The sequence below is a fragment of the Ammodytes marinus genome (genome assembly GCF_949987685.1).
Source record: "Ammodytes marinus genome assembly, chromosome: 3".
Taxonomy (NCBI): Eukaryota; Metazoa; Chordata; class Actinopteri; order Uranoscopiformes; family Ammodytidae; genus Ammodytes; species Ammodytes marinus.
In genome coordinates, this window is record NC_137232.1 from 15,467,018 (window position 1) to 15,477,590 (window position 10,573).

The 10,573-nt window shown below is 37.7% G+C and overlaps 1 protein-coding gene across 2 annotated transcripts; it reads left to right on the plus strand.

Annotated features, from left to right (window-relative positions):
- Nucleotides 1-2,854: 2,854 nt before the first annotated feature.
- On the plus strand, nucleotides 2,855-6,686 carry eif3k (eukaryotic translation initiation factor 3, subunit K). Of its 2 annotated transcripts, none has more exons than XM_080025064.1 (8): nucleotides 2,855-3,028; nucleotides 4,023-4,121; nucleotides 4,318-4,438; nucleotides 5,144-5,221; nucleotides 5,560-5,626; nucleotides 5,716-5,793; nucleotides 5,987-6,112; nucleotides 6,548-6,686. In XM_080025064.1, exons 1-8 carry the CDS (start codon nucleotides 2,961-2,963, stop codon nucleotides 6,577-6,579), a joined length of 669 nt encoding a protein of 222 aa, XP_079881190.1. In that variant the 5' UTR covers nucleotides 2,855-2,960; the 3' UTR covers nucleotides 6,580-6,686. The 2 variants fall into 2 exon arrangements, with proteins under 2 accessions (XP_079881190.1, XP_079881191.1); XM_080025065.1 differs by having other exon boundaries at nucleotides 5,147-5,221.
- The last annotated feature ends 3,887 nt before the right edge of the window (nucleotides 6,687-10,573 follow it).

Here is a 10,573-nt window from a genome sequence, read left to right on the forward strand (position 1 = left end):
CTGACTCGTTCAGATGCTGTTACTCACACACTCTCACACATTGTCACTCTCTCTCTCTCTCTCACACACTCTCGCACACACACACACACACACACACACACACACACACACACACACACACACACACACACTCACACACACACACACACACCTTCCTGTTTCTCAGCCTGCTATCGATCCTCCCTCTGTTACTCCCTCCCTCCGTATCTCTCACACCTTTGTCTCTTCTCTTCTTTTTCTCAACTCATTTGCATACTCTTATTCTGTTTCCTGTGTGTGTGTGTGTGTGTGTGTGTGTGTGTGTGTGTGTGTGTGTGTGTGTGTGTGTGTGTGTGTGTGTGTGTGTCAGAGACAGGCAGGAGAGAGGTTGCAGCTTCATGCAGGGTTTTTCTTTGATGTCAGTTTAATATTACAGGTTTGTGCATTTGCTTTTTTTGTAGTGTGTGAATGTCTGTGTGTGTGATGATCAGCAGACAAAACAAGTCACAAATACTTGAAGATTAAGAGAACTAGCATATACAATAAGGTTAAGACTTTGTTTGTGTTTGATTATGTGTGTGTGTGTGTGTGTGTGTGCGCGCGCCTTGCGCATGTGAACCTACGGGTGCCTGCATGTGTGTGTGGCTTAGCTGATTGTGCTGTTTGGGGTTTTCAGTGTAAGTTTCAGTTTCAGCTTCACACCGACTGAAATCTGTCTGTGCATGTGAGTTTGTGTGTGAGTGTGTGTTGCAGCTTTGCAGAGTGATGTGTGCTAGGAGCTCCCTCTCAGCTTCCTGTTCAAAGCATTTCTCCACAGATTAATAAGGGGCCCCTGTTACATCCTAGTAACACGTTAAGATCGCTCTTTATTTGATCAATTCTTTAAATGTAATGTATTTAGGTAGATGGATGGATATATGTGTAGAAACAGCCTCTGTGACATTATGAAAAGTTAGATAGTAAAGCAGCTGTTGCTCATAAAAAGGTTCAAATAAAATAAAATAAATGAAAAAGAATATCTCACACTGGCATCACATAGCGAAACCACCTTGATCGTTTGACATTCATCCCTCACTCTGCCTCCAGGTCTCCTCTCTGCCACGAGGTTCACACACGCCCACATGTGCCAGACACAGACCACACACCAGTAAACCTCAAATAACTGCCTGAGCCACAAGGCAGACAGGGTATCAACGGGTCAGGTTAATTTGTACAGCGAGAGGCTTTGACACACACATCAGTCCAGTGAAAAACAGCAGGAATAGCTGGATCATTACAATAATATCATTCCAGCAGTCTTTAACATTCTTCTGCGCGACCTACTCAAAGATCCAATCCAGAGCACCAGTTTTCCTTAATTTATCCATGCTGGTGACCTGCACACTGGGCCCAAAGCATGCTGGGATAGTCCACATGTTATGTCATAAGTGCTGCAAATCACAATTATTTTCATTTTAAATTGTAATAATTTGTTTTATTAGTTTACTGCTGAATAGAGAGATAAAGCAAGAACTTATAAATGATTAAATTAAAGATGGTAAACAAATGTTGCTGCTGCTTCAAGAGGCAAAAATGGTAAAAGAGATTTTACTCTGGTTTATTTCAATTAATTTTTTGTATATTGCTGCATAAGCTAATTTATTGAATGAATTGAATTGATTCAGACAGTAGCAAAATTACTGTGAGGCTTCATTTAAAAATACTGAACAAAAACTGAAGCAAACAGAAAGAAGTATTAGTAATGGTCATGGAATTATCGTAATGAATGGAATAGATAACATTAGTCAGTAGTTGTCAAACCCTCTCAATATTTTCCCGTTTGACTTTAGCCTTCTTTTCAGTCGTTGGCTTTTATTTTGTAGTAGTGACCGGAAGTGTTTGCTGTGTAATGTTTCCATTAGTGCTAACTTTATGGATTAGATGGGGTGCAGTTCCACATAGCAGCCACAGGGAGGCAGTAAAACTCCTGATTAGCAACATATAACGTTCCGTAATCGTCTGTCACGCACAACTGACAGCATTACACGTGGGTTATTTTTGTTTCTAACGTAAATATAAAGGGCATAATTCAACTAGCAATAAACTGTAGGCTAAAAAAAACGATAGATAGATAGATAGATAGATAGATAGATAGATAGATAGATAGATAGATAGATAGATAGATAGATAGATAGATAGATAGATAGATAATATAGTACTTTATTTACTATGTTACATTATTAATAATTCACGTACATTTTAAAAACACAAACAATGGAAATAAGTAACAAGACAATTAGCCTACAGTGTGTGTGTGTGTGTGTGTGTGTGTTTATATACTGTTACTATATGTATGTATTATAAACTATACTAGGTAGAGATATAATTTATTTACTTAATAATAATACCTTATTTTTATTATGCATTTAATTTTTTTTTAACATTTATTTTATAATTCTGTTCACGTCACTCCCTTTTATTTTTACAGTTTTATGTTGGAACTATTTTTTATTTAATTTTATTTTATAATTTTACTTATAATACTAATCTTCATTATAATTATGTTTTTCAAATATTATAATAATAATCGCTGGTGTTTACCGCCCCCTAGTGGATTTATTTTAGAACTGCACCGAATTAAATAAAGTAAAAATAGCCTCAATGCAGACATAATTCCACTCTAGAACTTCCGGTTAATACTTCCAAAATACAGTTACAATTACTGAAGCAATAGAAAATTAAGTAGTAAAAAAGATTTGTCCTGTGATAGCCGCGTATATTATAAAATAAACGTACAACAGGCAACTTCTGTAACGTGTCCCGGGAGCATGATGTAGCCGAGTGAAGCATCTTATTTTCCGGTCCGCTTATGCGTCGTCCTTTCCGGTCCGACTCCTTTCTCCCTCCGCCCCGGTACGCTTTCAATCAGCGGCCCCACGTGTGGATTAAATTAGTTTTTTTCACCGTTAAAGTCTGAAGCAAAAAAATAAACTTTGGACCAAATGTCGACGCCGGTGACTTTCGAGCAGATGAGGGCGAACGTGGGGAAGCTCCTCCGAGGGATCGACAGGTATGGATGACGAATGAAAACAAAGCTAGCGATAGCTTAGCATTCTGTTAGTGAAGTCAGTGGCGGTTCGGCCATAAACAGAGGATTCTAGAGGTCCATAAATTGTTTTTAATCGCCCTGATACCAGTGTGAAACTAAGCAATAATAGTGATCAGGCAGGGTAAGAGTTAAACATCAAAATTGGAGGTAATGTGCTGTCAGATTCTCGGGTGCTAACGTTAGCTGGGCGCAAACATTAAGTGTGCCTTAAAAATACTCTATTCAAATGATATTCTGATTAGATGGGATTATTCATTTATTTATTTGCAGTTAAATGTTAAATTGTAAGCTGGTGTCGTACTACTTATAAAACAAAATGTTTTACTTCATGCTGCTGTATTTATTTAGTCCTGTGGTAGTTTCCCTACACACAGATGTGAACTGATGTCACCTGCTCGAGAATCAAGTTTACACAATAAATCCAGAGAAATTAAAAGGAAATAATGCCAAATCGAGAACATAAACAAACATTCATATTAAGAATAGTAAAATATATGTGTTGAAATATCGGTTTTTTATATGGAAGAGATGACTCCAACAGCAGCAGTAGTTAACATGAACCTGTGCAGTGGCCCTGTTCTCTTAGGATTTCAAAATACTGCGTCCAGAAACACGATTTGTGGCACAAACATGAACTCACAACAGAGAAAAGTTGAGTTGTCTTGTAGTTAAAGGGATAAACCAGCATGTGTCTGTGAGCACAGCTACATTGAATTTTTATGCAAGCCAGATTAATGATATTACCCCACAATTCAAAATATATAAAAAAAAGTCTTAATCATAATGGAATCACTCTACTACACATACAAATAAGAAACACATATTGTCATTGCATCACAGAGAGGACACACATTTTTATTTGTGAGAGAAACAATCAAAGTAAATAATTGAACTTTTTTTGTTGGATACAATGGCCGAGCCTTCAGAGGTAAATATCCTGTCTCTCTCCTCCCAGGTACAACCCTGAGAACCTGGCTGTGTTGGAGCGTTATGTGGACACACAAGCCAAAGAGAACGCCTACGACCTGGAGGCAAACCTGGCCATCCTCAAGCTGTGAGTTTGTCTGATCAGCTGCTTGCTCTCACATACATCACTGGTGTCTCTTTAAAAGATTTGTGTTAACTGCACCATGTTATTATTATAATAATAATAATAATAATAATTAACCTTCATGACACAAATGTAAAGTTTCCATTTTAGAACCAGAAGAAGAAGTTGCATCAGTGCTCTCATCCTTATATCTGTACAGGTACCAGTTCAACCCAGCCTACTTCCAGGTCACGGTCACGTCTCAGATTCTGCTGAAGGCTCTCACCAACCTGCCACACACAGACTTCACTCTGTGCAAGTGTATGATCGACCAAACCCACGTATCCTTTTGGTGCTGTTTAGCCTCTGACCATGATGGCTTCCATTCACTGATATGTGTATGTGACAGGGTTTAAACTAATGTTGAGCCCATAGTTTGCTACTGCTCACTGTCCTGGGGCTTGTTTAGGCTCCACTAACAACACTGGTTTGTGACTGTAACTCCTTTGGACCCTTTCACAACTAATAAGACCAGACCAAGGTTCATGTTTTGTGTTAATGAATTCTTAGCGAGTATGAGCACTTTGTCTCATTAGCTTTGTCTTTTTTTGACAGCTTCTTCATTTGACAAATCAGGCATCCATCATTTAGAGTTCTGTCATCAATTGTATAGCATCTTTAAACACAGGCACTGGTGCTGCTGCTGGACACATACACACACTTCTAAAGCGTTTATAAACATGTACTGCATATATTACACAACCGATTTTTTCATAAATGTAATTAAAGGAATACTGTTACTGTTTTTAAATAGCCTAGGATGTCATATTACCATATTACTTCCCAAACCTAGTGCCTTCATTGAGAATCAGGTCCACAGGAGTTGATCCATGAAAGGGCGGCCCTTCTCTTATGCCATTTTCAATCCCAAACTTTGCACAGGTGTGTAACTAGAGTGATTAGATCCAGGCAGGCTGGGGTCGGGTGGGTGGGGGGACTGGGGTCTTGTCTCTGGGTCATGAGGCGTTTCCTTGACTACTGTGTCGCAGCAAGAGGAACGCCCCATCAGACAGATCCTCTACCTGGGGAACCTGCTGGAGACCTGCCACTTCCAGAGCTTCTGGGTAACACGCTCACACACACATACATTACACACACAGAGGAAAAATATTTTTTGTGTAATAATTGCACACATCCATCAGTGTTTATTTTGCATTATTGTTTTGTGTTGGACATAATTTATTGTTGATGTAACAGAAGAAAACTTCCCTCTTCTTTATTTACTAAAAGTGACACACTAAATATAACCTTTTCCTGAGCAGATAAATGTATTATGATGATTAGATTATTCATAGTGCTGACTGACGTGTTCTGTCTCTCCCTGTGAATGTGTTGGCTCTGTTGTTCTGATGCCTGTTGGATCCCTCGGTGTGATGTCATCGTGTCCTTGTCCGTCAAACAGACGAGTCTGGAGGAGAACAGAGAACTCATTGACGGCATCACTGGTTTTGAGGATTCTGTTCGCAAGTGTGAGTCCCGTCTTCTGACCCACCACAGTGGACCATTTAAATGAATAAGATGAGTCTGTGTTAAAACATTGTCTGTTGTGTCTCTCCAGTCATCTGCCATGTAGTGGGCATCACCTACCAGACCATCGAGCACCGGCTACTGGCTGAGATGCTGGGAGACCCTCTGGGTAAGAACACTGCAAGTTCACTGATGTAATGTACCAAAGCAAGCCAAGCAACACGTCCATTTTGTTTAGTTGAAATACTTTTCCATTGCAAACTCCCTACGCACGTACCCTCCAATTGCATCTGCTAGAGAAAAAACTCATCAACATAAAGATAACCTGACTGAACCAGTTCCTGTTGCTTCCCTCTGTGCAGACACACAGGTGAAGGTGTGGATGAATAAGTACGGCTGGACGGAGAACGAGGAGGGACAGATCTTCATCTTCAACCAGGAGGAGAGCGTCAAGCCCAAGAACATCGTGGAGAAGATCGACTTTGAGAGTGAGTGCAGGAATGAATGAAGAAATATACTTGAAGTTTGGTGTCAAATTGTCTTTGAACACCAGAGCATGTGCAGTCTCTTTTATATGAACAACTTATTCATATTATTTTACTCTGTCAGTATTTAGTGCTAATAAAAAAGTTGACCTTGACTGTTTCTAATAAATCAACTAGATATCTTAACTTCAATCATCTGTTGCTCCGCACAGCCTCAGAAACAGACACAGAATATTTTATTTTCACCTCTGTAGTTTTTCTGAATATAGATTTTCAAGAGGGATGTTCTGCTCTTCTCAGTTTCATGTCATTTTACATATGTGAATAAATCCAGTGGGTCACACAGCATGATATTTGTTATTTGTTTCTGTGCTGATGAGTTAAAGCTTGATATGCATTGACTGTTTTGTCCTTCTCTTCTTTTATTTCTTTTCACAGGTGTATCCAGCATCATGGCCACATCTCAATGATGAAACACACAGGCACACATTCACACACAACAGTCTTTCAACCAGGATTCACCAGGTCATTTGTCTTCATAATCACTTTTCTCAATAAAGGTAATTTATCATTTACAGTCTGTGTCTGTGTCGTCTCTTTATGCTGCTCATTGGAAACTTCTGTTGCTTCGTTTTCACACAGTTTTATCAGAACATGTTGCCTCCATTCAGTGGACATGTTTGTCAGTATTACGTCCTGCTGTAAAGGTGGAACTGGAACACTCAAGAGATGGAGACGGGTAGTAGGAAGGGCAGGAAGTAGACAGGAAGGAGGATATTCAGCTTAGCTTCTATGTTAACAAAATAGAAATATTGAAGATGTGTTTTTGTCTTTTTTTTGGGGATGAATTGGTTTGACTACATATTAAAGAAGCACCGATCCTCTTATTTTTCAGTTTTCATCTAATTCCGATATGTTTTTTTCCGTAAATTGACATGTGTGCTCACAACTTTGCATGTAAACAAAGTAAACATATAGTGTATATGTGTATGTAATTCTATCCAAGGGTTTATGTACATGCCAAACACATGCCACTTTCTATTGTAAGGCTTGTTATCCTAGATTTCTGTAGTCACATAATAAAGTGTCCCAACATAGGTATGAAATATTCCTTTGAGGTGCAATACAATTACAAGTAAATGGTTGAAGGTAAGTGCAACAATATCAAATCAAACACTAAGCATTAACTTAGAAAAAGGGCAAAACTATAAATTGCTGCCTTTCTCTTTCTGTACATGTTCAGAATACACGCCGAGCCAAAGTGCCCGAGCTTGATTGTCCCATTATCTGTCAGGAAAATGCTCTGAGTGAGGAAATGAGGGAGAAGTGATGACTTAACACCAAGCAAAAATGAGAGAGCAGCGGACCATAGCAAAATGATGATGTCATGCATTAGTGGGAGACAATGTTGTGGTCGTATGTCGATCAGCAATTTCAATATTGTTCATGTTCATTTCACTCGATGGTGCTCACACAGATGAGATTCTATCCACATGCATCCAACTAATAAACTAAAAATCGACTTCTGGTTCTAATATAAAGAACACACATCAAAAATATCTGATCCACTAGGTTCATGGGGGATATGGTATGGAACTCTGGGAAGAAAAATGTGTTTAGGATTACTGTTCATTTTGGAAATGGAAATTGGAGACATGTATGGTGATGTATTTAAATTGTAAGCTGAACACTATTAGAATATGAGGAAAAAGACAATCTGATCCCCTCGTGAGTCTCTTCTACAGATGACAACTTGAGCTGTTCTTAGACCAAATCAAATCCTTTAACATGTACAGTAAACTATAATGTCAAAAAACTACTGTACCTCCCACTTCAGAACACTGTGCAAGACCTGTCTATATTGGGAATACACTATGCTGCAGTGCACATTTGAGCAAACCACCTCAAGATCTGGGGGGAAAATAACCATTTCTATTAAACTACTTCTAAAAAGGGGAACTACATTCAATTGTAATAATAACCTCGGGTCATAAAAGCCTAAACCATGAACGCAGAACTCTGGAGCAGATCTGTTTCACTGCAGTACTCCATAACAATACACAGGAGGTTGTCAGCTGAACAAACACATTCACATTGCTTATTCTGCAATCCAAATAACTGTCACAGCCCAAAATGCCCTGTAATGAGTTTTAAATGGAGGGTTACGTGTGCTAATAATATTTTCGAAGGCCTCCCTGAAGCTTTCTTGCTGTCATTCTGGACAGCAAGAAAGCTTCTATCATCTATTTCTCCAATTTGGACTGTTTCTATAAAAATGCAAATAACAGCATGAATTGTACTCTCTATTATGCAAAAAATGCAGCCTTTGCGTCTCTGTGCGCAACAGTCTGGTGGGTTATCAGCATAGTGCAAATAGCATTTTTCCATATCCCACCCAAAGCTTTATACATATATCTATATACAGTCTGGATTCAAATATAGGATGCAGCAATACAAAATCTTGTTTTTTATTAATAGGATTTTTTTATTTAACCAGACAAACTTGCTGCATTGGGATGATCCAAGTCCAGTTACCTGTTCCTAGTAATTTCCAGTTCCTCCTAAATATAAATTAATTAATTTCAACATTACATGATATATATCCCTCAAATGAATGTATTAGAACAAGATTTCAGTTTGATGTTGATATTTATCACCTCTGCCAATCCAAGCTTGAATTACTTATAAACAAAGTATAGCACCTGTTTTATAATTGGAACTTGTTAAAAAACATGTGGAATTTCTTGCATTCTCCATGGAAATAGTTCTCTTCTGGGTTGAATGTGGAATAATTTTGAAAAACAAGACGATAAAATATCTTGTTAATACAATTTTTATAATAACTAGATGCTATGTTTATAAATGCCGCTTTGCCAAGCCGCCCATATATTGGATGGCATTAAAAACAATTGATTTATTTAAAAAAATGCTTTAAAAAGGTCAAAAATCCAAATAACCAAAAACTCAATAGAATCATAGATGAGATACCTACAACTAACATTAGCACAATGCTCGATTATTTTTGTTGAATTTTTTATCATTATTATTATTATTTATGTTATTTTTATCTATCAATTTTGTGAATATACTTGCAAATAATATGTTATAGAACTTCCTTGTAATAAGGAGGTGTGATTATATTGATACGAACAATTTGCATAATTGTTAAATGTGTTATACGTGCCGAATTCTAATAAAGATTTGAAAAAAAAGTTAGTCTGGCCGCCACATTTGTGTTCTTTGCCTGTCCAATCGCTGTGCCCAAAGCCCAGCATTTCAGCTCCCCCATCCAATAGCGTGTCTGCATTTCCATCTTTTGCTGACAGCCATTCACGATGACCAGGATCATGTAATTGTGCTCGAATATATTTTTTTTTAAATGTAGGTCTATACAATAATTTGGAATTCTATTTGAGTTATTTTGCAATGTGCACATACTTGATAGTCATACAAATATGTTTTCTGTAAAGGCTTTGTACGCATACATCTTGTCCACAAAGATTAAGAAAAAAAAGTACATGAATATTATTTCTCAGAAAGAGCCCGGATAGTTCAGTCGTAGGGCTATGCACATGTGTAGGCCACTATGACGTGGCCACTAGGGGGCGATATGTCACCATTTCTTAATCCTAGATTGAGACCATGTCCATGATAGAGACTCATAGACTACATTACGACCATAATAATGTTATGATAATCTCCCCTAGTAGCGTAGTGTAATGGTTCCATAGCCTAATTGAGACTTGTTTTTTTTCCAACAAATTTATTATATAGGCAAATTATTTTTCACAGCCTGCTCTCTTATTTTATGTAGGCCTATGTGTTTTCAATCCATTATGTTATTAAGTCATTATGTGTACAGTGTAGCTCTCTGACCTAACCCACTGGCAGGGAAATTGAAAAACGGACCCAGCTGAGTTCAAATCTCACATAGCCTAAATGACTCAAAAAGCCTTACAATGGCCAAATTCGATATCCACATACTATTTACATTTACGGGAAAGAAACGTTGTTTTGCTGCTTGGAAAAAGGAGTTCAACCGTTACTTAATTAAATAATATCCAAAACAAAAAGCAATTAAAACCATAGTGTTTTGTTAAATATTTTATTTAGGCCTATTTATTTCATAATAGAGTATCTATTCCCCCTTGCGGTCATTTGGTGATACATTTAGTTTTTTATAATCTTATACATTTATTGGGAATTATATTTAATCACACAATTGGTATTCTGTACATAAAGCATTGTCAATAAAGTTTTATTTAAGAGCAAATACGTTACTCACATTAATACCATAGGTTTTCCAGAGCCCGGATAGCTCAGTCGGTAGAGCATCAGACTTTTAATCTGAGGGTCCAGGGTTCAAGTCCCTGTTCGGGCGGACAAATTTTAAAAATATCCGAACGCTTAGGCCAGATCCAAGAGCTCGTTCTACTTTCAATTTCAAAGCTAGTGAGGATGGAT

Coding starts and splice junctions, on each gene's coding strand:
- eif3k (XM_080025064.1), top strand. CDS start 2,961: ATGTCGACGCCGGTGACTTTCGAGCAGATGAGGGCGAACGTGGGGAAG. Junction 5,222..5,559: donor GCCACTTCCAGAGCTTCTGG/GTAACACGCTCA, acceptor TCCGTCAAACAG/ACGAGTCTGGAGGAGAACAG. Junction 5,794..5,986: donor GATGCTGGGAGACCCTCTGG/GTAAGAACACTG, acceptor CCCTCTGTGCAG/ACACACAGGTGAAGGTGTGG.